Source organism: Pipistrellus kuhlii, unplaced genomic scaffold (genome assembly GCF_014108245.1).
Source record: "Pipistrellus kuhlii isolate mPipKuh1 unplaced genomic scaffold, mPipKuh1.p scaffold_m20_p_23, whole genome shotgun sequence".
NCBI lineage: Eukaryota > Metazoa > Chordata > Mammalia > Chiroptera > Vespertilionidae > Pipistrellus > Pipistrellus kuhlii.
The window spans coordinates 8289250-8316287 of NW_023425522.1; the positions used below are offsets into that span (position 1 = coordinate 8289250).

Genomic DNA, 27038 nt, shown 5'->3' on the forward strand with positions numbered 1-27038 from the left:
GTGGGCTGGGACTATGGGGTGGGAGCTGGGGGGCTGTGGACGGTGGGCTGGGGTTTGGGGGCTGGGAGCTGGGGTTTGGGGGCTGGGGACTGGGCTGGGGGCTGGGGACTGTGGGCTGGGAGCTGGGGGTTGTGGGCTGGGGACTGTGGGCTGGGAGCTGGGGGTTGTGGGCTGGGGGGCTGGTGTAGACAACGGAGAAGAGGAGGTGTCCGCAGGCTTCCGTTCGGGGACGGGGCGGGTTTCCGTTCGCCGCCCCGTGCGGGCGGACTCGGCGGCGAGGTGCCGGGTCACCCCGCAGTCACAGACAGCTCGACCGCACCGGGGAGGCGGGCGCCATTACCCGCCTCCGGGGCCGCCCCCGCTGACCCGGAGGCTCTCAACGGCTCGAACGTTCACCGCTCTCGCGAGATTTCCCAAGATCCGGTCCGAGTGCCGCTTTTGTCTGTTGCCAAGGCAACCGGGCGGCGCCAGTGCCCGCGGGAAGGAGGCTTACAAATCCCCGCGCTAGCCCAGGGGACTTCAGGAGTAGCCATCCCCGAGCTCCCAGCCCTGGAGCCCACGGCCTCTGCCCCAGGCGGCGCCCCTGCCCCTGGGGGCCATGGGCCGGATCTCAGGGCTCGTGCCCTCGCGTTTCCTGACGCTCCTGGCGCACCTGGTGGTCGTCATCACCTTGTTCTGGTCCCGGGTAAGAGCTACGAGCACCCTCCTCCCTCCCTCATCCTCACTTCGGGTGCTCCCTGCCCACCCCCTCTCCTTCCCCCAGGACCGGACCCAGCCGGGGCCTCACGCCCCTGTTTTACTCTTCCTTCTCTTCGCCCCGCCTGCTCTGCAGGACAGCAACATCCAGGCGTGCCTGCCTCTCACCTTCACCACCGAGGAGTATAAGACGCAGGACATTCAGTGAGCACTCTGGGTGGGGTGGTCAGGATTAAGTGGCAGTAGGAGCGCAGGGGTCTTAGAAGAAGTTCAGGTGCCTGAGCCAACTCCCTTCCTCTCTGCAGGCTGGTGGCCGCGCTTGCTGTCACCCTGGGCCTCTTTGCAGTGGAGCTGGCCGGTTTCTTCTCAGGAGTTTCCATGTTCAACAGTACCCAGAGCCTCCTCTGTATCCTTTCTGCCTGCGCACCTTTCCCGCAGGGCCCATTCCCGCCACGTCCCCCCTCAGCCGCCTAACTAGCACTTTGGGGTACAATGGTGTCAGCCCTTGCAGGTAATAGAATCTCTCCAGTTGGGAGATCTTAAGTCAATGCAGATTTAATACAACCCGCAATCATTTGTCAAGCTCCTGCTATTGCACCAGGCAATGGAGATCCCAACATGAGATGAAGCACAGTTTTCTACCTTGAAGAGGAGACAGACCCTATAGTTCAATGTGATAAGCACTGTGCCGTAGGAGTGTGTGAAGATATAAAGCACTATGGGAAGGCGGAAGAGACAGAGGAAGTGAGGAAGTGGATCAGGGAAAGCTCTAGAGAATTGAATTGTGGGCCAAGAGGAACAGGGCGCTGGTGGGTGACTCCAGCAGAATGTATCAGTCACCGTGAGCATTCTTGTGTGGCCTGGGGTAGAGGGGGAGCCTACTCCTATCTCATCTGGAGAGTCCAGGCTGGCCCCTAGACATGGAATGGGGGACCCTGGAGGCCCAGCTGTGCAAGCTCAGTTCTGGTCTCTTAAGGCAGGCCTGCTGGCTCTGGCCTTGGCAATTGTTGGGGGAGCAAGAAGTGAACCTGAGAGAAAAGGCCTTTTCTGGCCTCTCACTACCTGTTGATTCAAAGGTTTTCCTTGACTCGGGTGCGTTACCAAGCCATCGGGGCTCACTGTAGTGCATCGGTGGCCCTTTCCTTTTTCATATTTGAGCGCTGGGAGTGCACCACGTACTGGTACATTTTCGTCTTCTGCAGGTACCGTAACATTCCATGTGTGGGGGTGGGGGAAGGTTTACCCCACATGTGAGATACCAGATCCACTCAAGCTCCTGCAGTCTTTGGAAGCCCTGCCCCACCTATACTTTGAGGAGGGGGTGTCTGGTTTGGGGTTTTTTATTGGAAAGGGCCCTAAACCTACCACCACCTTCCCACAGTGCCCTCCCAGCAGTCACTGAAATAGCCTTATTCATCAGCGTCTTTGGGCTGAAAAAGAAACCCTTCTGATTACCTTCATGAGCGCATGAAGAAAGGCTGGAGGAGCATTCACCGTTCCTGGAAGAAGGAAGCGCGCCCGCCCCCCCACCCCCCCCACCCCAACGGCTCCATTTGGTGGAGAATTTTAGTGTTAGAGTAATTAACTGTCGAGTCTGGAATTTCTTAGTGCTTTAATTAGAGCTTTGTAATGAAATCCTATTTTAGAGTAACATAAAAACCTATACAAATTTCAGGGGAGAATTGGGGTAGCCTACGGAAGGCTATTTGCCAGCCTCGCAGACTGTAAGATAATATGTTCCGCTTTTATCTCGGTTATTACGGTAAATGTCTGGCGGAAGGAGTGGGCGGAGATATGTAAATAAGTGGTGCTAACGGCCAAGCCTGCAAGCTCGCGAGTGGAGCATTCTGGGAGGGATTAGTGTATTCCTTTTTGTTGTCAAATTGGAAAAGAAACATATTTTGAAAGACCTGGAAATAAATGTAGCAACAGAAAAGGAAGAATCTGGATAATTTTAGCACTCGGGCTAACGTGTTATTTACTCACCCTATCTTGTCGTGGGATCCTTTTCATGGACTTCGGAATACTCCGTTAGAGTGTTTATCGTCAGGTAGGATAATCCTTACCTGTCCCTCCTTCGGGAGGGCAGATTGAACATGATGATTGGAGACCGCATGATTCGTGATTAACGTCTCTGCGTGATCAGGACTTGCAACACCCTGATTGCTCCTAATCTGATTCTCCTGACGATCTCTCTCCTCCTTTGGTCTCTCTAAGTTTAAAGTTTTCATTATCAGCATTTCAAAGGAAAGGGTTTTGAAAACTTGAGCTACCAAGAAATCGTTTTGTGTTTCATACCCGTTCCTGTTGGTCATCTCTGGTGCCACAGATGGTCTATTGCCGCCCTAACTGCAAGAAAAGCCACCAGTTCCATAGCGATTTTCCTGGTGGTTGGAGCTCCCACCCAGAAACCTGGCAGACTTGTTCGCAGGGAGCAAATCCCACTCTGCATGTCAGCACATGGCAAGAACATGTTCAAAAGGTTATTAAAACACATATACCGATTAGGTATTATACATACAAACTACAAAAGAAAAAGTTCTAACTTGTCACAGGATAGATGCTTCCTGGTATAGTGTATGTTGGGAAGACAGAACCAGGGCATTCTAAATAACCCAAAGGCATCCTAAAAGATGCTTTCTGGTGTTGCCTCACACACACATAACCATTCCCTGTCCATATTTTCTTCCCCTGTCAGCCCTTCCTCTTGAGCATTCAGTCAGTGAACACTTATTGAGCACTTACTCTATGCAGTGCACTGTAATGGATACTCCTGAGGGAATCCATGTGAATATGACCCATACTCAGCCTCAGCCATCACAGCTATTATGACTAATAGAGACAGAAAAGAAAAAAATATCCCATACTTCCAGAGTCATTTAACAGCAATTAGTTGTAAGTGCTACAAAGTAAACTTACTCTTACTATGGAATAGGAATCGATTTGCCCAAAGTAGCAGGTGCTGCTTCTATAGCAGCCTTTTGAGTGAGGCCCTGGCTGGAGCAGAGAGGGAGGGGAGCATATTGTGAGGAAAGGTGGACATTGGTCAGGGAAGTCATATCCCACTGCAGTCTGGCTTTCATCCTCACCCAGGGGTGTGTTCTACTATTGATAATTTGTGAAAGATAACTTTTTGTTTACATTGTGAACCAGTTGTTAAATGCTACTTTATAAAACATTAAATTATAGCCTGGCCAGTGTGGTTCAGTGGTAGAGCATCAACTCAAAAACCAATCACTGGTTTGATTCCCAGTCAAGACTAGGTTTTGGGCTCTATCCCAGTAGGTAGAGTAGTTAAATGTAACACAGTGATTCTCTCTCATCATTGATGTTTCTCTCTCTCCCTCTCCCCTCCTCTCTGAAATCAATAAAAAATATATATTTAAAAACAGATGATACTCAAAATTCAATACTTTATTTTACATTTTACTATCTACTCTTTAAATTTTTTAGAGAGAGAGGAAGGGGGCGGTAGAAGAGAGAGCTATCGATTTGTTGTTCCAAGATGTATTCATTGGTTGCTTCTTCTTCCTTATTGTTGAAAGTATTATGTCTCCTTTTTTGCTCATTGACCTCTCCCTGGCCACTCCCACCCCCAGCACATGCCCTCACCCCCTACCGTCCGTGTCCGTTGGTGATGCTTATATGCATGCATACGTCCTTAGGTTGACCTCTTCCTCCTCTCTCTTCCCCTGCCCTGCCTTCCCTCTGAGGTCTGATGGGGTTGCTTCTTGTTTGTGACCTGAATGGGACCAACCTGAAACCTTGGCATATCAGGATGATGCTCTAACTGAGCAACCAGGCCAGGGCCACAATTATACACTCTTAAGGTTATTTACATTTATGTATCTGCATGGTAGAGATACTATATAATGTTTTACTACTGTGTTTCTCTTCTCTATTTATTTAGTAACATCTGATTGACAGTTTGAAATTGAGCCCTGGCCAGGTTGCTCAGTTGGTTAGAGCATGATCCTCCTGATATGCCAAGGTTTCAGGTTCTAGTCAGGGCACATACAAGAAGCAACCAATGAATGCACAAATAAGTGGAACAAAGCTCTCTCTCTCCTCTTTCCTCTCTCCTCTCTCCTCTCTCCTCTCTCTCTCTCTCTCCCTCCCTCTCTCTCCTATCTCCTCTCTTCTCTCTCCTCTCTCCTCTCTCCTCTCTTTCTCTCTCTCCCTCTCTCTCCCTCTCCTATATCCTCTCTCCTCTCTCCTCTCTCTTTCTCTCCTCTCTCTCCTCTCTCTCTCTCCAACAAGAAAGAAAGTGAGGAAGAAATATATAAATTGACCTTGGTGGGAATATTTATACCACAGAAATTGGCAAATGCAACATAACAATTGTTGATTGTGTAGATTTAAGAAAGCAATGGAGAAATGTTAATGCAGATTCTAGTTAGAAGTGTCTGTAACTGTTGCATTGTGAATAATACAAAAAATTGAGGCAATATTCTTCCAGGATTTGTAAATTATTATCAGATTTGTCCAGTGTTTTCTCATGTTTAGATTGAGATCATGCATTTTGGACAAGAATACCAAAGAAGTCACTTAAAGTCACTGAGGAACCAGAATTTTCAACATATCTTCATTGTTTCACTTTTTATCTTACTTGAAAATGTAAATAAAAATATCAAACAATATTCAGGTTGAAACTACATAAATGGATACAACTCCATTTATGAAATCATGGATATAAAAGTGGAATATTGAATAAAAAATTTGTATATTTTATTATTTGTGCATTCTGTTACATATCTGTTATATCAGTGAAGTTTATAATAAAATTATGTACATCCATAAATGGACACTTTTTTGGAACGTTGGTTATTAACATTGGCCAGCACACTCCTGCCCCTACCATCCCAAGAAACTACTCACCATTAATTAGCCCTGTGTCTAAAACCAGAGGTCACTTGTCAGACTTTTTTTTTTTTTTAATTTTCTTTTTTTTTTTTAATATTTTATTGATTTTTTACAGAGAGGAAGGGAGAGAGATAGAGAGCTAGAAACGTCGATGAGAGAGAAACATCGACCAGTTGCCTCTTGCACACTCCCTACCAGGGATGTGCCCGCAACCAATGTACATGCCCTTGACCGGAATCGAACCTGGGACCTTTCAGTCCGCAGACCGACGCTCTACCAATGAGCCAAACCGGCTTCGGCCAGACTTTATTTTTTAAGTATATTTTTATTGATTTCAGAGAGGGAGAGAGGGAGAGAAATATTTACGATGAGAGAGAAATGTTGATCAACTGCCTCCTGCACGTCTCCTACTGGGGATGGAGTCTGTGCCCTGACATGATGGGGAATGGAACTATGACCTCCTGGTCAACACTGAACCACTGAGCCATATGGGCCGGCCACTTAGACTTTAGCTTGATCTCTTTTCAGCATATAATATGTTGACTACTCTTCTTTTTTGAAAAAATGTTCTCTCTTGGCTTCTGAAAATTGATTCACCTGGTTTACTTCCTACTGTTCTGGTCGCTCCTCAGACTCATCCAGTAAACACTGATTGAGGACCAGCAGTCTGTCAGTCCCTGAGACATAATACTGGTTTGAGTTGGTCCGAAGGTTGTGGGTTATTGTTAAGCTGATTAACATAATACTGGTTTGTCTCCTCTGCTTGTCCCTTAAATGTTGGTGGTCACTACTCCTTGGTTGACTTCACCTGCCTCTCGTCTTCAAACACCAACCAGATGTTGCAGGTTTCCAAGTCTTGGCTCTCTTATGGAGCTCTAGCCCAGGGCAAAAGCTATGGGAGCAAGCTGAGGGTTCAGAGTGCACCCCCTACCCTTCTTGGTGGTGAGATCAGCAACAGGGAGGTCATTTAGGCTCTCCGTGCCTCAGTTCCCTCATCCACACTCCACGCTCCAGAAGTAGCTACTACAAGCGCTTCAACTATTTGTTTCTTAGTCAACACCAGAAGCTCTGCCAATTAGCATCAGAAACAGGTTTCTGCCATGCTGGCTCAGTGGTTGGGCATTGACCTGTGGACCAAGAGGTCATGTTCGATTCCCAGTCAGGGCATATACTGGGTTGCAGGCTTGGGGGTGTGTGCAGAAGGCAACCAGTTGATGATTCTCTTTCATCATTGACATTTCTCTCTCTCCCTCCCCCTTCCTCTCTGAAATCAATAAAAATATTTTGAAAAAGAAATAGGTTTCCACTTTATTGTGAAATTAGTGGCTTGTTAATCAGAATAAAGCAATCACAAAAAATAAATACTTCATGGTTGCACTTTCATGTGATACCCAGAGCAGTCAAATTCAGAGACAGAAAGTGGAATGGTGGTTGCCAGGGGCTAGAAGAAAGAGGAGAGGAGGTATCACATTCAGTTTTGCAAGATGAAAAGAGTTCTGGAGATTGGTTACACAATAATGTGAATGTATTTAACATTACTGCACTGTACACTAAAAATATAGTTACGATGGGTAAATTTTGTTATATATTTTTATCTCAATTTTGAAAAATAGGTAATTGAAAAATAAAAATATCAGTGGTAAAAAGTGGGATAAGTCAAAAGAACAACTGAGTAACCATCTGGAGGAATTTATGGATCAATACCTTACACAAATATTACAGGTAAATGATTATATGTCCAGCTGGTGTGGCCCAGTGGGTGAGCGTCAACTTATGAACTAGGAGGTCATGGTTTGATTCCCCATCAGGGTGGTTTCAGACTTGCCCCCTAGTAAGGGGCATGCAGGAAGCAGCTGGCAGCTGATCAAAGCTTCTTTCTCATCATTGATGTTTCTATCTCTCCCTCCCCCGCTTGAAGGAAAGAAAGAAACAGAAAAAGAAAAAAGAAGAGAGAGCCAAAACTGGTTTGGCTCAGTGGTAGAGTGTGGTCTGCGGTCTGAAGGGTCCCAGGTTCGATTCCGGTCAAGGGCATGTACATTGGTTGCGGGCACATCCCGGTAGGGGGTGAGCAAGAGGCAGCTGGTTGATGTTTCTCTCTCATTGATGTTTCTAGCTCTCTATCTCCCTTCATCTCTGTAAAATATCAATAAAATATATTTTAAAAAGGAAAAAGAAGAGAGAAAGAGAAGAGAGAAAGAAATAATTACATTGTAGCCCAAGCCAGTGACTCGGTTGGTTGAGTATTATCCCTAATACATCCAGAGGTCACCTGGCATATGCCTGTGTTGCAGCCTCAATTTCCCCACCAATCTCTCTCTCTCTCTCTCTCTCTCTCTCTCTCTCTCTCTCTCTCCCTCCCTCCCTCCCTCCCTCCCCTCTCTAGTCAATAAGAAAACACATTTAGAACAAAAGATTACAGTGTAAAAACTCTTGAACTCAAAGAAACCTTGAAATTTTTAACCTTTTTATTGTGAATACTTTTTTTTAAAATATATTTTATTGATTTTTTACAGAGAAGAAGGGAGAGGGATAGAGAGAGAAACATCGATGAGAGAGAGTCATCGATCAGCTGCCTCTTGCACACCCCCTACTGGGGATATGCCCACAACCAAGGTACATGCCCTTGACCGGAATCGAACCTGGGACCTTTCAGTCCGCAGACCAATGCTCTACCGCTGAGCCAAACCGGTTTCGGCTATTGTGAATACTTTTAGATCTACAGAAAACTACAAAAATGGTACAAAGTTCCTGAGTACCCTTCACCCATCATCTCCAAATATTAACGGATTGCATAGCCATCTATATATATATATAAGCCAAGCAACCAGAACGAACAGAATGACAGGTCGCTATGCTGCTCACTGGGGACAGCCAACCTCCCTAGCTGGCCCCTCAGATCAGGCCCCCATCAGGGCGGGTCTGCAGGACCCTACCAGTGCACGAATTCATGCACTGGGCCTCTAGTGGTATAGTAATTGAAACAGGAAATTGTCATTGATACAATGCTATTAACTAATCAACAGGTCTTATTTAAATTTTGCTAGATTTCCAACTATTGCCCATTGTCATGCAGGATCTAATCCAGGGCTTCACATCGGACTTAGTTGTCATGTCTCCTTAGCCTTTTCCAATCTGAGACAGTTCTTTGGTCGTTTTTGTTTTCCCCCTTGACTCACCTGAAGAATTCTGGTGAGTTGTTTTGTGGAATGTCTCAGTTTGGATTTGTCCAGTTTCCTCATGACTAGGTAGATTATGCATTCTGGGCAAGAATGCCGCATGCAGAAGTCAGTAGTTTAGAATGGGGGAGACATTGCTAAGTATGAAAACAAAACACAGAAGTCATAAAAGAGAAGACATACATCTGAATCTACATTAAAATGTTAAATGTATGCATGGCAAAAGTTAAAAGTCAATCAAGGGAAAATGTAATTCATATTGCAGAGAAAGGGCTAATGTTTTTTGTTTTTTCTTTTTACAGAGAGGAAGAGAGACGGATAGAGAGTTAGAAACACTGATGAGAGAGAATCATCAATCAGCTGCCTCTTGCACACCCCCTACTGGGGATGTAGCCCGCAACCAAGGTACATGCCCTTGACTGGAATCGAACCTGGGACCCTTCAGTTCACAAGCCGATGCTCTATCCACTGAGCCAAACCAGTTTCAGTGAAAGGGCTAGTGTTGATACATAAATATCTCCTACATATCTATAAGAAAGACACCAACAACCCAATTAAAATGTACAAAAATATGTATGGACATTTTACAGAAAAGGACACATAAACAACTTTCAAATATGTTTAAAGATGCCTAACCTCATTCACCATAAAAAAAAAAAAAAAAAAAAAAAAGCAAGTCATCCTGGCTCCTGTGGGTCAGTGGTAGAGCCTCAGCCTACACATCGAAGGCTTGTAGGTCAAGGGCACATACCTGGGTTACAGGTTTGTTCCCCGTGTGGGAGGCAACCAATCAATGTGTGTCTCAGATCCATGTTTCTCTTTCCCTTCCTTCTTCCCTTCCTTTCTACTCTAAAAAATAAAATTAAAAAAAATAATAATAATAATAAATGCAAATCATGTTTAATTTGTATTTGTAATGACCAAAAAGTTTCATAGAAAGTTGGAGAGGGTATGGGTTTAAGTAAGCAGGCCTCACCTGTTTGCTGATGGGAGTAATAATTGGAAATATATCCACAAAGAGCAATTTGGCAATATCCATCAAAATCAGTAAAAATTACAATACAAGTACCCACACCCTTTGACCTAGGATTTTCATTTATAGGAATTAGCCCTACACATTTGCATATAGGTGAAATGGGAATGTGTAGATTATTATTATTTTTGTAGCTTTGCTTGTATTGGAAAAGATTAGAAACAATCTAAATGTCAACAGGGGGTTGGTTCAATTGTGTTTCAGTGTAATACTATGCACCCAGGGAAAAAGCAAACTTTACACACTGTTATGGAAGCACAGAAGAGTTCATATAGCTTGCTTCCCTCAGTGTGAACAGCGGAAAGCTATGAGCACAGAACATCTGTGCAGGAGGCACAGGAAGCAGGAGGACTGGCTGCTGGTTGGCAGACGGTGGGCAGCTGTGAGACAGGGTTGGAGGACTGGCTGCTGGTTGGCAGACGGGGGGAGAGGGGGGGCAGCTGTGAGACAGGGTTGGAGAGAGACTTTCTCCATATGCTCTTTGAACTTTTGGAATTTGAACCATAAATTAAAAAGCAAACAAACATACAAACTATAATATTTAAAAATAAGAAGAGCCTGCAGCTGCTTATCTTCCCTGTTTGGAAATGAAGCCGAGTCAGAGGCTGGAAAAGGAGGAAAGGCCTGCTGACACGTGAGCACCTGGATCCTGAGGTTTCAGTCTCCTTTTGGCTGAAATCTGTTGGAGCTGTTGTAACCATGCGGAAACTCTGTCTTTAATACAACCCTTTCTGAAAGCATTTAAGGTATTGATATGGTATATGTTGTCAGTTTGACTCAAATTCTTATTTTAAAAAAGACAGTTTTGCCCTAGCTGTTTTGGCTCAGTGGATAGTCTGCCCTGCAGACCATGGGCACATGACCCATGACCGGGTGGTGGGCTTGAACCCCAGCAGAGGGCGAGAAGGAGGCAGCCGATCAATTATTTTCTCTCATCACTGATGTTTCTATCTCTCCTCCCTTCCTCTCAAAAAATAAAAATTATATATATAGCTGAAACCGATTTGGCTCAGTGGATAGAGCGTCAGCCTGCAGACAAGGGTCTCAGGTTCGGTTCCGGTCAAGGGCATGTGCCTTGGTTGCGGGCACATCCCCAGTGGGGGGTGTGCAAGAGGTAGCTGATTGATGTTTCTCTCTCATCGATGTTTCTGACTCTCTGTCCCTCTTTCTTCCTCTCTGTGAAAAATCAATAAAATATATTTTTTAAAATTATATGTATAATTTTCCTTTCTGTCCCCCATTCTTTTCCTTAATCACTAAGCCCTTAGAACCTCAGGTCTGGTCAGCATCAAACTCTCTTAAGAACAAAGCCACCGGTCAGTGGGGCACAGAAACAAGAGTTTGGTCTAGCTACAGATAACATCATGACTTCAGTTATGGTTCAGTCCCAGGCCCAGAAAAGCACAATGGCCTGACAAACCACATGAAACCAGACAGAACAGTGCCAGACTGACATCAGGACCTGATACCGTGATCAGCTACTCCTCTGGTCCCAACCAATCAGTAGAGCCCAGGACCCCAGCTCCTTTAGCCACCACGACTAATGATTTCCCCTTAGAACCCATCGCCCGTGACTCCAGTTTGGGAGCCATTTCCTTAAAAATAACCTTTTAAATTCCTGTCTGCATTTGACTGGGCTTTGATGCACACAGACAAAACCCTTCAGTCCAGTGATACCGTATTGGCAAGTATCATTACGTCCATCAAAGACCTCAAGGCTCTCCCTCTGGGAGCATGTCCTCGCTCTTCCTGTGCCTCTTCCCCCAGGCACACTGCCTTTGCCTTTTTCTCTCTTAAGCTCCAAGGGCCGTTCTTGCTTCCGTAACCTATTTCCTATGCAGTGCAGCTGGCTCCATTCTCCTACCTCTTTAACTTTCTAAATAAACTTTCTCTTTAAAAAAATATATATTTTTATTTATTTTTTACAGAGGGGAAGGGAGAGGGATAGAGAGCTAGAAACGTCAATGAGAAACATCGAGCAGCTGCCTCCTGCACACACACACACACCCCCACCACTGGGGATGTGCCCCCAACCAAGGTACATGCCCTTGACCTGAATCGAACCTGGGACCTTTCAGTCCGCAGATCGACGCTCTATCCACTGAGCCAAACCAGTTTCGGCTAAACTTTCTTTTATAATTTGAAAAAAACAATTAAGATCTCTGTGTGTTTTTTCTTCAGCTTTACTGAGATATAATTGACAATCACACTGTGTTTAATAATCTCTTTTCTCGTGTATTATTGCAATTCCTGGTGCCAGCAGAATGCCTAGCATTGTAGCATGAAGGAGCCCTCAATTAGCAAATGAGGGAAGTGAGGCCCAAGGAGAAAGCCATTTGCTTCAGGACATCATGCAGACAGGAGGAGCTGGGGTTAGAACCCGAGTCTCCTGGCTGTCAGGCCAAATCCTGGCTCTTTATTACAAGAGTTTATTGAGCAGCCACTGCCAGGCTCTGGCTTGGCAGGTGATTCGGAGGGAAATGGGGAAAACATGGCTTCTTGCCAACCGCACTATTTGGAGGAGGACTCCCCTCCCCAAAGACAGGAGCTTGTCAACCCCAGTAAATCTCTAATGAATGGAGGTTGGAGAGTGAGTGGGACCAGGAGGGACCCCATCTCCCAGTCCCAGGAGACTATGACCTGCCTGTCCTGCTCACCCAGGGCTCTGGTTTGTGGCTCCCCGGCTGCCCATGCCCACGCTACCCAGCTTCACAGGGGCCTTGTGGGCGGGGTCTGTGCTGTCCAGCTGGCTTCCTGGCCAAACTGGTAGCAAGTGATCAGGGCTTTATGAGTCTAATCAGGGCTGTCCTTATAGGAACACTGGGCAACGGGTGCCAGGAGTCCGCCATTTAGCCAACTTTTAAAAAAAAGACACATCCAAGCCCAGGTTTCCCCAAATGTAAAATCAAGATAATGCCTGTCTCATTGGATTGAGGGCTGGTCATGGTACGTATTTACGATGGTCCTAAGAGCATTGTTGTAAAAGCAAAGAAACTGGAAAGAACCTAAAAGGCTGACCCCAGAGGGGTTACATAAATTGTGGTAAAACTCTGGTTAAACATGGAAGACGGTCATGAGCATTTGTGTTCTCTCCTTCCCAAAGGTTAACCAAACAACAGGAGAGCAGTCAAAGTGGTGTAAATCCACGAGGACTACGAGATCAGGAGAGAAGACAGCAGCAGACCAAGGTTTTCAACAAGGTTTTGGAGGCTGGACAGGAGCTCAAGTGTAGTGACAGACTAAGCAGGGCAGAGGGAGTCAGGAGGGCATGATGCCCAAAGACCCCTCATGTCCCATTTCTGGGTCTGGCCACGCGGAACAGTGGGGAGCTGAGGGTCTGTGTTCAGTGATAAAATCCCTGGGCTGCCTCGCCTCACACCTGAGTCACACACATTTGTGAGGAGCCTCTGAATTCGGGGACACGAGGCCGAGGCCCAGCGAAGCTGAGGGCTGAGACCAGAAACAGAAGCCCCCCTCCCATTCCAGATCCACTCCCTCATCAAAGACATGGAAGATCAGAAGATAATGTTCTCTCAAAACCCTCAATGGGCCAGAGAAAGCCTGCCACCTACCAACACTTGGGAGTCCACGTGAAAAAGCTTCCATTGTCGCCGAAACAGGTTTGGCTCAGTGGTAGAGTGTGGGTCTGCGGATTGAAAGGTCCCAGGTTCGATTCTGGTCAAGGGCATGTACATTGATTGCGGGCACATCCCCGGTAGGGGGTGTGCAGAAGGCAGCTGGTTGATGTTTCTCTCTCATCGACATTTCTAGCTCTCTATCTCTCTCTCCCTTCCTCTCTGTAAAAAAATCAATAAAATATATATATTTTTAAAAAAAAAAAAAGCTTCCATTGTCATTCAGCAAATAGCCAATAAGTGTCCATTCCCCGCCCTCTCCACACACACACACACACACACACACACACACACTTTCCAATCATCCCCTCGGTGGCTCCCTATTGAAAGTGAAAAGAGAGCCACAGCTCAGCAGATGGAGGAAAGCCTCTAAAAGAAAAGAGAGACACTCTCCCCTCCATATACAGTATTTAAAAATGGCCCGTGTGCTCAGTTTGGTTGAAAGTGGACCCAGGCACCAAGAGGTCACCAGTTTGATTCCCGGCCAAGGCACATGCCCTGCTTGTGGACTCGATCCCCAGCATAGGATGTGCAGGATGCAGCCAATCCATGTCCATGCCATGTCCATGTTTCTTTCTCCCTCTCCCTTCTGCTCTCTAAAATCAAAACTTATGCCGAGACCGGTTTGGCTCAGTGGATAGAGCGTCGGCTTGGGGACTGAAGGGTTCCGGGTTCGATTCCGGTCAAGGGCATGTACCTTGGTTGTGGGCACATCCCCAGTAAGGGTGTGCAAGAGGCAGTTGATTGATGATTCTCTCTCATTGATGTTTCTAACTCTCTATTCCTCTCTGTAAAAATTCAATAAAATATATTTTATATAAAAAAGAAATATTTTGAAATATATGTACAATAAAATGGCAATAAATACATATCTATCAACAATTACTTCAAATAAATGGTTAAATGCTCAAATCAAAAGATATAGGGCCCTGGATGGTGCGGTTCAGTTGGTTGAGTGACATCCTATGCAACAAAAGGTTGCCTGTTTGATTCCAGTCAGGGCACATACTCAGGTTTCGGGTTCACTCCCTGGTCAGGGTGCCTATGAGAGGCAATTGATCAATGTTCCTCTCTCCCTCTTCCTTCCTTTCACTCTAAATAAAAACATATCCTTTATAATAAAAGGGTAATATGCAAATTGACCCCAACAGTAGAATGACCGGTTGCTATGACATGCCCTGACCACCAGGAGCAGATGTTCAACAAGGAGCTACCCCCTAGTGGTCAGGTCATTCCCAAGGGGAAGCTCCTCTCAGCCACAGCTGGGCTGACAGATGCAAACGCGGGAGTGATGGTGGGAGCCTCCTACCTCCTGGGCGGCGCTAAGGATGTATGACTGTGGCTTAGACCTGCTCCCCAAGGGGGGTGGGCTTAAGCTGGCAGGCGAACTTCCCCCGAGGGCTTCCGGGCTGCCAGAGGGATATCTGACTGTCATCTTAGGCCCGATCCCCTGGGGAGTGGGCCTAAGCCGGCAGGTAGACATCCTCTGAGGGGTCCCCAAGTGCAAAAGGGCACAGGATGGGCTGAGGGACCCCTCCCAAGTGCACTGGACCTTTTTGTTTTGTTCTTTTAATATATTTTATTGAATTTTTACAGAGAGGAAGAAAGAGGGATAGAGAGTTAGAAACATCGATGAGAGAGAACCATCGATTGATGGGCTGCCTCTTGCACACCCCCCTACTGGGGATGTACCCGCAACCAAGGTACATGCCCTTGACCGGAATCGAACCTGGGACCCTTCAGTCCGCAGACCGACGCTCTATCCACTGAGCCAAATCGGCTTTGGCTGGACCTCTAGTTTTAAAATAAAAGACATAGGGTGGCTGAATGGATAACAAAACAAGATTCTTCCTTACATATGCTGTTTACAAGAGATTCACTTCAGATAAAAAAGATACACACAGACTGAAAGTAAAGAGATGGAAAAATATATTTCATGAAAATAAAAACAAAAACAAAAAGCTGGGGAAGTAATACTTATATAAGATAAGATAGACTTTAACACAAAGGTTGTATAACAAGAGACAAAAAAGGACCCAGAAATTCCACTTCTGGTAATTATTTGAAGAAACCTAAGAAACTAAATTAAAAAGACATATGCAGCCCTGATGGGTGCTCTCAACGGTAAGATCATTGACCCCACATACTGAAGAGTCCTGGGTTCAATTATCGGTCAAGGGCACGAACCTGGGCTGCAGGTTTGATCCCTGGCCAGGTCAGAGTGCATGGGAGAAGTGATTTCTCTTCCTTTCTCCCTCTTTTTCATTCTCTCAGTGGTGGAGGGAAATATCCTCGGGTGAGTAATAACAACAACAACAAAAGACATATGCATCCATATGTTCGTTGCAGTATTAATTACAATACCAAGATATGGAAGCAACCTAATTGCCCATCAATAGAACAGATGCATGGATAAAGAATAAATAGTACATATATATAATGAAATATGATTCAACTGCACAAAAGAATAAAATCTTGCATCTGCAACAACATGGATGGGCCTAGTGGGTATTGTGCTGAGTGAAATAAGTTAGATGTATTAGTCAGGTAGGAGAAAGACAAATACTACATGATTTCATTTATACATGCATTCTAAAAATAAATAAATAAATAAGCAGAACATAAGCAGATTCATAAATACAGAGAGCATTTTGACAGTGGTCAGATGGGAGGGAGGTTAGGGAAATGGATGAAAAAGCTGAAGGTATTAAGAAGTACAAATTGATAGTTACAGAATAGTCATGGGGATGTAAAGGACAGCATAAAGAGTATAGTCAATAATATTGTAATTGTGTATGGTGTCAGATGGGTCCTAGAGTGATCAGGGTGATCACTTTGTAAGTTATATAAGTTTCTAATCACTGGGTTATACTCCTGAAAGTAATATAATATAGTAAGTATGTCAACTGTAATTTTAAAAAGTTATTTTAAAAGTAAATAAAATCTGCTGAAGCCGGTTTGGCTCAGTGGTAGAGCGTCGGTCTGGGGACTGAAAGGTTCCAGGTTCGATTCTGGTCAAGGGCATGTACCTTGGTTGCGGGCACATCCCCGGTGGGGGGTGTGCAGGAGGCGGCTGGTCGATGTTTCTCTCTCAGTGACGTTTCTAGCTCTCTATCTCTCTCCCTTTCTCTCTGTTAAAAATCAATAAAATACATTTAAAAAAATTCTACTTCTATAAAAAAATAAATAAAAGTAAATAAAATCTAATATTGAATTTAAAAAATCTTATTATCCTCAGAGAGAAAAGATATTGCATTTTTTATTTTTACTTTTTTAAATATATTTTATTGATTTTTTTACAGAGAGGAAGAGAGAGGGATAGTTAGAAACATCGATCAGCTGCCTCCGGCACACCCCCTAATGGGGATGTGCCTGCAATCAAGGTATATATATCCTTGACTGGAATTGAACCTGGGACCTTCAGTCAGCAGGCCAACGCTCTATCCAGAGACAAACCGGTTTTCACTGCATTTTAAAAAATATATATATTTTATTGATTTTTCACAGAGAGGAAGGGAGAGAGAGAGCTAGAAACGTCAATGAGAGAGAAACATCGACCAGCTGCCTCTTGCACACCCCCTACCGGGGATGTGCCTGCAACCAACGTACATGCCCTTGACTGGAATCGAACCTGGGACCCTTCAGTCCGTAGACTGACGCTCTACCACTGAGCCAAACCAGCTTCGGCTTGCTGCATTTTTTAAAAAATTATATATATATATATATACAAAATAATTTTTCCACTATAAAAGGAGGATATATGAAACCTTCCAGAAAGTTAGGGGGGGGGGGGGAATGACAAATGAGTTGGGGGGTGACCAGGGAATCTCAGCTTTTTTTTTATTTAGATTTATATACATATTTTATTGATTTTTACAGAGAGAAAGGGAGAGAGTTAGTTAGAAACATAGATCAGCTGCTTCCTGCATGCCTCCTACTGGGGATGTGCCTGCAACCTAGGTACATGCCCTTGGTTGGAATCGAACCTGGGACCTTTCAGTCCACAGGCCGACGCTCTATCCACTGAGCCAAACCGGTCAGGGTGAGCCTCAGCTTTATGTATAAGATTTTAATATTTTGCAAGGAGGATGCAGTCACATTACTTTTGTAATTAGGAAATTGAGCATGTAGCAATCTCTGAAAAGCCTCTGGCATACAGCAGATCCCTGGAGTTTCTCTCCTCTCCAGGAACCCAGGGCTTGGCAGGCAGCTCAAAGCCTTCCTGGCCTCAGCCAGAGGTCATAGTATGAGCAGCTGATTGGATGGGATGGTGTGGTGCTGGCCCCTGGATCTGAATTCCAAGCAGCATTCCCAAGGGCGTGCTTCTTTTGTCTCTAACTAGAAGGCCTTGATTTACATGCTGTGTTGAGGGACACACAAGATCTCTGAAATTCATGACTATTTTGGCCTGGTTTGACTCATGTGGATGAAGCAAGTTCATTATGTGGAAATGACCCAGCCCCCTTTCGTCCCAACTTCTCAGCCAGATATGTTAGGAGAGGAGAAAAAAAATGAGAAATGAAAAACCTTTATTAAGCATCAACTACATCTGAATCGCCAGAGGTGCTAGTTAGAGGGGTGCTTGGGCCGCTCCTGCAGCCTTTGAATAAACTTGGCAGTGGGGCTGAGATTCAGTTGACAAGCCCTGAAGCAGGTAAATGTAGAAGCCAGATCTCAGTTACACAAATACATGACCTTATTCTCCTTTATTTCAACTTACCCTTTCGGGGTCTCCATTCTACCTGCTTGAAGAAAACACTCCCTTACTCATTTCCAGTTGAGGTGTGTCATCCCACCCCTCTCTTTCTCCTGCCTCCACTATTGATCTAAATTTGGGGAGTTCCTTAACACAGCAGAGATAAATTCTCCCAGTCCCTGACTCCATGGACCACACATGCTCTCATTTCTGCTCCGCTGCAATAGCACGGCCAGCTCTCCACGCCGCACCCCGCAGCAGCCCTGCCGCATGAGATTTACCTCAGGTTCTGTCCCTTTCATGTCCTGGACTCCGCCATAGGTGGAAATGGGATCAAGCCCAAACCAGTGTCTGACATCTTGTCTGGTCCTCGGCTAGCTTCTCAGCTAGTTCAGGGAGGGTGTTGGGGCAGAGCTGGGAGGGGATCTGCCTGTGTGTACCTCCTCCCAACTCCCCTGTCCACCCAGGCACTGTGGCGTTTGAACTTAAAAGCTTAGACTTTGGTATTTTTGTTCTCTGGCTGGAAAGTGGAGTCGTCTCAGGACCAAAAAGCAAGAGCTAGCCCCCCACAGCGGGATTTGACGCCACCACGGGAGCCGCTCTTTTCTTCCTTTTCACATAGGCTGAGCCACTAGCCATTGTGTGTCCGTGCAAAGGATCAGGGAAGCGGCTGCTTCTCAGAGGAGGAGGGAGTGGAGAGCGTTTTATCCCAGCTCTGCTGAGTCCCCACACCCGACACACAGGCTCCCTCCCTGCCCCCGCCAGGAAAGGACACCTCTGGTGACACAGGCTTCTGCAGGGCGGGGGTGGGTGTGCGTGGGGGCGGTTCTCACACCTGGAGGCCCTGGGAAGCCAGAGGGGGCAGGGAAGAAGCCGGCTCTTGTTTGTCTCAGAGGCCTAGGCCACCAGCCTCCCCTTCTCTTCCAGGGTTACAATGACACCCCCCAAAAAAAATAGGGCTCCCCTAAGACGGCCCCTTCATCTTGAAAGCTGCCTTCATCTCCTCCCCCGCAGAGGCAGTTCACCTGCTCCTATTCCCTCCGGGCTGAGGTGCCAGGCCTGCGGGGATGAGCTGGGTGGGCCCGTGCGGCTGCAGGGTCTGCTCACAGGATCTACGGAGAGATCCGTCAGGGATGGAAGGGGCACGGATCACCTTCTCCACCACGTTCCAGATCGAGCCATTTAACAGACACATTTAGTGCTTACACAGCTAATGTATTTTGGGCGCGGAGACAGGGCTGGAACTGTCCAAGGTCAGACCTCTGAGACCAATCCGCACGTAAAGTAGTGCCACTAACCGGGGTACAGCAGGCGCCCCCTTTGCCTATTATTGTTCTCTTTCCGCCAAAACAACAAAGCAAAGCAAAAAAAAAAAAAAAAAGCAACACAAAAACAAAAACCTTGTTCCTTTTGGCCCAGCCCTGTGCTGAGGGAAAAAGGCCGAGCCCTCCTCTGGAGGCCAGAGCAGCTGCCAGAGCGAGGCCCGGCGTCTGCAGCCGCCGACTGCGGGGGCTCTGCCCTCCTCCCGGGGCGCTGGGCGCTGGGCTCGCCCTCCCTCATGGGGCCTCGCCGGCCAAGTCCCCCCCGGCGGGGCGCCAGGGTGAGCAGGGGCAACTGTCTCCCTCCTGGCGCCTTGGCTGGGGGTGGAGGGAGAGCTGCGTCGCTCCTCTTCGGGACCCGGGGAGGGAGACGTCCGCCGCCGCCGCAGAGGTCCCGGCTGTCCGCATGGCGCGGCCTGCACTGGCCTTTCCGGTTTCCCGCCCCCAGCCCGGCCCAGGGCTGCAGGCGGGTCGCCAGGCGGTGGGCGCTGGGCACAGGGGAGGCCCGGAGCTGCGGGGGCGGCGGTGCGGGCTCCGGGCCGGAAGGGCGGGCGGGCGCGGGGCGGGCGGTGTGAGGTGCGGCCACGCCCCCCGCCGCCCGCCCCGCCCCCGCGCCCGCTCCGGGCCAGTCGCCGCCGCGCCCCGCCCCCGCCGCAGTGCCCGGATGTGGGTGACGCGCGGCCGCCATCTTCCCGTCCCCGGCAGCCAGCGCCAGTCGGAGCCAGCGCGAGCCGCCGCCGCTGCCGCCGCCGCCGCCGCCGCCGCCGAGTCCTGCGCCCGCTGCCCGCGCCATGTGAGTCTGCCGCCCTTGTCCTTCCCGGAGGCCCGAGCCGCCCGCCGCCCCGGCCCCGGCCCCGGCCCCCGGGTTCCACCCGCGCCCCTCGCGCTCCGCGCGCCGGAGGCCAGGCCGGCGCCCGTGACTGCGCGCGGGCGGGCGGTGGCCGCCGGAGGGAGCGGACCCGGGGTCTGTCCGCCGCCCCGCCCGCCCCGCCGCCGCTGCCATCGCTGCCGCCGGACATTGCGGATCGCCCCCGGACCATGTCTGTGAGGTCGCCTGCGTTGGACAGGCGGGGAAACCGAGGCCCGGAGGGGGAAGGGGGCTCCACTCAAGGTCACGCAGCTGCTCGGCGGCGAGGCCGGACGGGATCCGGGGCTCGCATCGGGTGGCCTTCCTCCCGGGAAGGAAAAAGGGAGGGAGGGAGGGATGGACAGGCGGATGGGCGGAGCCCTGACTGCGGGGCCGGAGGATCCGGGCCCCGGGTCTCAATCCGTCTCCGCCCCTCAGGTCGGCTACCGCAGCCACCGCCCCCCCTGCCGCCCCGGCTGGGGAGGGGGGTCCCCCGGGGCCCCCTCCAAATCTCACCAGTAACAGAAGACTGCAGCAGACGCAGGCCCAGGTGGATGAGGTGAGTTGGGGTGGGGGATGCCAAAGGCAATGGGAAGGAGGGACCCTGAGGGTTGGCAAACGAGTGTGGGGGGTCCACTTGGGCTGGGGGCGATCACAGTTCATATTTTATGAGTTTTGGAACAAAGATACCATGCCCCATTCCTGTCAGCGTGCGCTAGGAGGGTTAGCCTTGCTATCCTGGGGTATTTCAGCCAGGGGGCAGGCCACCTGAAACTCCATAAATAAAAGGTGCTGCTGTGACAGCTGAGATGTCTATCAGCATGCCCCTGATGTGTGCTCCTGGCGTGCCCCAGGTGTGTTAGGCATGTTCTGTGTGTGCCCTTGGCGTGTTAACCTGGAAACATCGGGATGCATGTTTTTATATGTGAGCACATGGTCCAGGAGTGCCCTCATTGAGGCTCCCCTCCCAGGTGGTGGACATCATGAGGGTGAACGTGGACAAGGTCCTGGAGCGGGACCAGAAGCTGTCGGAGCTGGACGACCGTGCGGATGCACTTCAGGCAGGGGCCTCCCAGTTTGAAACAAGCGCAGCCAAGCTCAAGCGCAAATACTGGTGGAAAAACCTCAAGGTAAGGGTGGAACCATTGGGACTGGAGGTGAATGGGGGTTTCATGGTCTGTCTCACTGACCCTCCCCTCCCCTCTCGTCTGCAGATGATGATCATCTTGGGAGTGATTTGCGCCATCATCCTCATCATCATCATTGGTGAGTAGGACGGGAGTAGCTAGGGCCCTTTGATGAGATTTCCCCTGTAAGATCTGGGTTTTGAAGGTCATTAACCTAGTTTTTTACTATTTAACACAAAGCATATAAAGCTGCCAATGGCAGTCCTGATTCATCTAGAGCCCCAAACCTTGATGTTGTTTAGTCTGCACTTTTCCTGGTTGTGGGCAAATCTGTTGAGATTTTTGGAAACAGGAAAGCTGGTGGATCCCACTGCTCTTGTGAGGGCATTTTGGGCCTAAGACCCCCAGTCTGGGAACCCTGGATTTGGGGGGTAGGAGAGCAGGAAAGGCCCTTGGGCTTGAGACATGGCTAGGAAGCCAACCACCCATTTGGTGAAGAGCTTGTGGTCTCAGAGGCCCGGAGCGCTCCCGGTCTGTCCCCAGGCCATCCCGTGGGTTTGAAGAGACCTTGGAACCCACCTGTCCAGCCCCTTGCTTTACAGGTGGAGAACCTGAGTCCCAAAGGGGAAGGGATGTCAGCCAGCTGGGGAGTGGGTAGAGGGGGGAGCAAGGCCAGGCCTGACACACTGCTTTCTCTCCTCTCTTTCTCCCCTCTCCCTCTTCCTTCTCTTCCTTCTCTATAGTTTACTTCAGCTCTTAAACCCCAGAGGAGCCAGCCCAGAGAAGGGCCTCTCCCCCCACCCATCCCCAGCCGCTCCTCCACCTCTCAGCCATATCTTCCAGCCCCCCCATCTGTGTGTGTGTCCGTGTGTGTGCCCTCCTGTAAATAGCCAGCTGTTATTTATACATATATAATATTATATATATTTGGTCTGTTTGTAGTTTTATTACTAGAAGATTTTTCCGGTTGTCCTTAACACCCCTTCCTGAGTTCCCATTGCCTTTCTCTTTCCCTCCTTCCCTCCCTCTTTTCCTGACCAGCCCTAAGTCCCTTCATTTGCATCTGCTATGCAATAGTCCCTCTTCCTCTCCTTTCCTTGGATTCAGCTGATCCTTCCACCCTGGCCTTCCCCATATCTTCACCCCCTACAAAACAACTAAAAGCAATTGTCCAGGCCTCCCTAGGTGCATCTTCTTTGCATTATTTGGGAGGCTCTGAGACTGGCCCCACTTGGTCCTAAGAATCCCAAGGTCTGGGAGCTTCCAGCATGTTAATTAGCATTCATGTGCATATTGGCAACCCTTTTGGTTTCCTTTTTTGTTACATCACTCTGTTCATTCTTTCAACCTGTGTTTTTGTTTTGTTTTGTTTGTTTTTTCACTGAGGAGTTAGTCCCCACTTGTCCTTGTATCACACTTTCATTTGCATGACATTAATTGTAGGTGTTGGGGAGCCTGGGCTTTTGGGAAGCCAGGCTGTTCTGGCCCCCAGAATTATCCCTTCCTAGCCCCTCTAGTCCAGTTTGCCTCTGCTCCCTCTATTTTCCAAACCTCTTGTCCCCACCTCTCCCTCCCCTGAGCTGGTGTGTAAGTGTTTTGGAGTTCAGTATGTTATGATGGATCGATATTTCTGCCACTTGAAGTTTCTCCCCACATTCTTGATCCCCAGTTTTCATGTGGGGCGCTCAACTGACATTCCCATGGGGTCTCCCTCCCTCCCGTCTGCCTGATCTTCCCCCTCCTCCTCCCACCAGGAGAGTTGGGGGTTGGCCACAATCTGGTCTGTTTTGGGAGAGGTGGCTGCCAGTGTCTGAAGGGTCATCACTGCCTTGGAGAGGAGTGGAGCAGGGCAGAGAATCTCCCTAATTCCTGCTGGAAGTCTCCTCTGGCCCCACCCCTGCTGGGGACTGGACTGAAAACCCTCCTCCCCAGTTTGGAGGGTGTTGCCTCCTTCACTGCCCAGCTCCTCTGACTGCCCCCCCTGAATTCAGGGCGGGGGGGTACTAGTCACTGCCAATGTGTAGGATTTGCTGGAAGATGAGGGTTCTTGCCCCTCTCCATGGTGGTCAAGCCCAGAGAGAGACCTGTCTTCTCATTAGGTGAAGTGATAGAGGAAGGATCTAATGTCTTTTTAAATGGCACAATTTTGGGGGGGTCTGAGGGTATAGTCCCTTAAACTGTCACTGGAGGGGACCCCCCCCCCAAAAAAAAAACTCTTTCCCCCACACTCAAGGTTTCTGTGTGGATAGGGAGCAGGGAGATCTAAACTGTTGTGTGAAAGGGTAGGGAGAGATGCTGGGGTTGGGGATGCTGTGCTCTAGATCCCCCCATACTATCCCAGTGTCCCCTGCCTCCCTCCTTCCCTCACTCCATGCCCCCAATTCTGTGGCGCATCCAGATTGTGAAAATGTACAATAAATGTGTAATGAGTAAGTGGTGTCTAAGATTTTTTTCTTCACCAGTAGGAAAGGTACTGGGTCTTCATGTATAACAGGAATGTTAAGAATATACATTGGGGCCTAACCCGGTTTGGCTCAGTGGATGGAGTGTTGGCCTGTGGACTCAAGGGTCCCAGGTTTGATTCCGGTCAAGGGCATGTACCTTGGTTGCAGGCACATCCCCAAGAGGTAACTGGTCGATGATTCTCTCATCGATGTTTCTAACTCTCTATCCCTCTCTCTATCTCTCTGTAAAAAATCAATAAAATAGCTGAGACCGGTTTGGCTCAGTGGATAGAGCGTCGGCTTGGGGACCGAGGGGTCCCGGGTTCGATTCCTGTCAAGGGCATGTACCTTGGTTGCGGGCATATCCCCAGTGGGGAGTGTGCAAGAGGCAGCTGATCGATGACTCTGTCTCATTGATGTCTCTAACTCTGTATCTCTCTCCCTTCCTCTCTGTACAAAATCAATAAAATATATCAAAAAAAAATCAATAAAATATATTTAAAGAAAAAAAAACCCTCTATTGGAGGGCCTGACCTTGGGCAGGGCAAAGTGTGATTCCTAAAATGTCCATCAGGGGGCACCAAGCTTCAATGAGAAGTGTTGATCCCCGTGTCTCATCCTGGTGAACCCTGAAGTCTGTTTCCCAGCTTTCCCTTCTCCCTTGCCTGAGGGTATGCTCTTGCCCTTTGTTTGGATTTTTTTTTTTTTCTAAAAAAGTTATTTTTTTAAAATCAATCTTTATTGTTCATATTATTACAAAGGTTCCTCATTTCTTCCCCCCTCCACCAGGTTCCCACCCCACCCTCCGCCCCCTCCTCATCCCCCATTGTCCTCATCCATAGGTGCACAGTTTATGTTCAGTCTCTTCCCCCCTCCCCCACTCCCCCTTTCCCCGAGAACAGTCAGTCCACTCCCCTCCCATATCGCCTTTACCCCTTGATTTAACTCCCAGATGCTGTGCAGTTGTCTTCTGTAGTTATTTCCTCCTAGGCCTGAAGTAAATGGCCAACTTATATGAAATATCTCTTCCCCTTTGTGCCTAGCACAGTGCCAGCACCCAGAGGGTTAATAAATACTTCTTGAACAAGGCCCTGGCCTGGTAGCTTGGTTGGTTCGAGTGTAGTCCCAATATAAGGTTGCGGGTTTGATTCCTGGTCAGGGCACATAACAAGAAGCAACCAATGAATGCATAAATAAGTGGAACGACAAATTGATCTCTCTCAACAAATCAGCCTACGGAGACCCAGCTGAAGGTGGTGTGGAGCTGGCTAGAGATGGCCTATTGCCCCTGCACTCTGTTGTTCTACACTGGACTCTAGTCCCTGATGTGGCACCCTAACATTCTTGTCCCCAAATGCCTTACAATGGGTGGAGAATGCTAGAAAAGCTTGTGGGGGCCGACTTCTCTGGGCTGCGGGCAACCTAGTGTTTCCCAAACTTGTTGGCTCCCAAGAACTACCAGGAGTGCTTTTTTAAAAATTATTTTTTTAAGAATGCTTTTAAAAATATTTTTTTATGCCCTGTTGTTCAGTGGTTAGAGTAGGGGTGTCGAACTCAATCAGAGAAGGGGCCAAAATCTAAAATCCAGCCTAAATCGCGGACCGAATGGTTTACTGAACAGTCATAAACTGTCATTGTGATGGAAACGCAGCGGAGTGCAGTGATGACAGCGCGGTGCGGGCCACATTGCAAGGCCTGGCGGGACGGATTTGGCCCGCGGGCCTTGTGTTGACACATGTGGGTTAGAGGGTTGGCCTGCACACCAAAGGTTCCTGAGTTTGATTCCCCAGCATGGGTAAGATCCCCCACCAGTCTGTGTGTATCACATTGATGTTTCTCTCCCTCTGCCTTCCTCCCACTCTAGGTAGAGCAATGGAAAAAATACCCTCTGGTAAGGATTAATAATAAATAAATGAATGATAGGGTTTTTTAAAAAACATATTTTTTTGATTTCAGAGAGGAAGAGAGAAATAGAAACATCCTGCACACCTACTGGGGATGGAGCCTGCAACCCAGGCACGTACCATTGAAGGAATCAAACCCAGGACCCTTCAGTGTACAGGCCGTTTCCAGTGAGCCAAACTAGCCAGACAAATAATAGATTTTTGGGCTCCTTCTCTGGAGATTCTGATTCGGCAGTTCTAAGGAGCTGCAGTGATTCTTATAATTAGGTACACGGTTATTTATTGAGGGTTTATTATATTCCAGTTAGTCTTCAGGGCTTTTTCCCATTTCATCTACTGAATATTTTCAAAGTTTAGGGTTCCCATAGGTCCTAGGACCTGCCTTCTTTATAGTGCTAGGGACCTGGGTTCAAATTTTGCCCCCTTTGCTTACTGGTGTGCTAACCAGAGCAGATTATGTAATCTTTCTGGATCTCCATCTCATTTGTGAAGCAGTTGGTAGTAAGCTGTTCTGCTCTGGGTTTGTGAGAAGCACCTAGCCTGGTCCATAGGAAATCTAGGATCCTCTTGCATGGAACTGATCTAATACCTCTTCATCCTGGAGCTCACACCTTCCAGCTTTTGGGAGCCAGGCCAAGGCTGGGGGCGGGGCGGGGCGGGGCGCTCTTTTCACCCTGGGACCTCTCACGGGTTCTCTGGCACCAAGCGCCCGAATCGAAGCCACTGTCGCACACAACTGCGCCTGCGTGCAGGTCACACTCATTGCGCCTGCGCAGACTCCGCCTTGAGTAGTGAGTGTCAAGGAAAATCCCCAGCTTCTGGGTAAACAAGTAGCCGCGTGAGGCCGCCTGCACGTGTCCTCTACAGCTCCAAGGCCTCTCGGCCTATGAGAAAGTGTGGGGGGCGGGGCTAGCATGTGCGTCACCGACCGAGGCTGATTGCCACAGCCAATAGGAACTTCGGAAGTGGTTGTGGGAGCGGCTTTCTGTCAATCATTGCGTGCCGGGTGCGGCCCCTCCCAATGTGGATTTGTCACTGCGGATTGGTAAATGGACCAATGAGGAGATGATGGCGGCGGGCTGTGCCAATGGTGGCTGAGTGGAGGCCTGGCAAAGGCACGAGGCGTTGGGCATGGATCCGCGCCCTTAGGCCAATAAGCTCGAGGGGCGTGGCATCCCAGCGGGTGGGCGGGCCTGGAGGAGCGAGTCCCCGTGTCTGTAGTCCTAGTTGGGAAGAGATTGGATTCGGCGTGCTCGACAAGCGGTGAGTACTCACGATTGGGGGTAGAAGAGCGGTGG

At 48.6% G+C, this 27038-nt stretch overlaps 2 protein-coding genes and 1 non-coding gene across 8 annotated transcripts in view; all 3 read left to right on the forward strand.

Moving 5' to 3' along the window:
* Nucleotides 1-23825, forward strand: part of VAMP2 (vesicle associated membrane protein 2) — a 28540-nt gene extending 4715 nt beyond the window's left edge. Inside the window, exons 1-5 of one of the 3 annotated variants that reach the window (XM_036452146.2) lie at nucleotides 20058-20211; nucleotides 20704-20824; nucleotides 21237-21395; nucleotides 21480-21531; nucleotides 23147-23825. In XM_036452146.2, the coding sequence (XP_036308039.1) occupies nucleotides 20210-20211; nucleotides 20704-20824; nucleotides 21237-21395; nucleotides 21480-21531; nucleotides 23147-23364 (552 nt within the window). In that variant the 5' untranslated portion in view covers nucleotides 20058-20209 and the 3' untranslated portion in view covers nucleotides 23365-23825. Of the gene's footprint in view, nucleotides 1-13892; nucleotides 13912-20057; nucleotides 20212-20703; nucleotides 20825-21222; nucleotides 21396-21479; nucleotides 21532-22135; nucleotides 22550-23146 lie in introns of those variants that run through there. The other 2 variants (XM_036452147.2, XM_045586551.1) reach the window with 2 other exon arrangements.
* Nucleotides 434-13372, forward strand: TMEM107 (transmembrane protein 107). Of its 4 annotated transcripts, XM_036452148.2 has the most exons (6): nucleotides 434-555; nucleotides 588-685; nucleotides 833-900; nucleotides 1002-1102; nucleotides 1802-1898; nucleotides 12872-13372. In XM_036452148.2, the coding sequence occupies exons 2-6, from the start codon at nucleotides 599-601 to the stop codon at nucleotides 13038-13040; spliced, it is 522 nt and encodes a 173-aa protein (XP_036308041.1). In that variant the 5' UTR covers nucleotides 434-555; nucleotides 588-598; the 3' UTR covers nucleotides 13041-13372. The 4 variants fall into 4 exon arrangements, with proteins under 4 accessions (XP_036308041.1, XP_045442505.1, XP_045442504.1 ...); XM_045586549.1 differs by lacking the exon at nucleotides 12872-13372 and adding an exon at nucleotides 2078-2876 and having other exon boundaries at nucleotides 435-685; nucleotides 764-900; XM_045586548.1 differs by having other exon boundaries at nucleotides 436-685.
* LOC118727064 lies at nucleotides 2740-2875 on the forward strand. Its single transcript, XR_004990480.1, has one exon. It is a non-coding gene; the product is annotated as a U8 small nucleolar RNA (small nucleolar RNA).
* Nucleotides 23826-27038: the final 3213 nt, after the last annotated feature.

What these genes read in the sequence shown, in the direction of transcription:
- TMEM107 (XM_036452148.2), top strand. Translation starts at nt 599, where the DNA reads ATGGGCCGGATCTCAGGGCTCGTGCCCTCGCGTTTCCTGACGCTCCTG. An exon ending in TCACCTTGTTCTGGTCCCGG is followed by an intron (nt 686 to 832) that starts GTAAGAGCTACG and finishes CCTGCTCTGCAG; the next exon opens with GACAGCAACATCCAGGCGTG. An exon ending in TATAAGACGCAGGACATTCA is followed by an intron (nt 901 to 1,001) that starts GTGAGCACTCTG and finishes TCCTCTCTGCAG; the next exon opens with GCTGGTGGCCGCGCTTGCTG.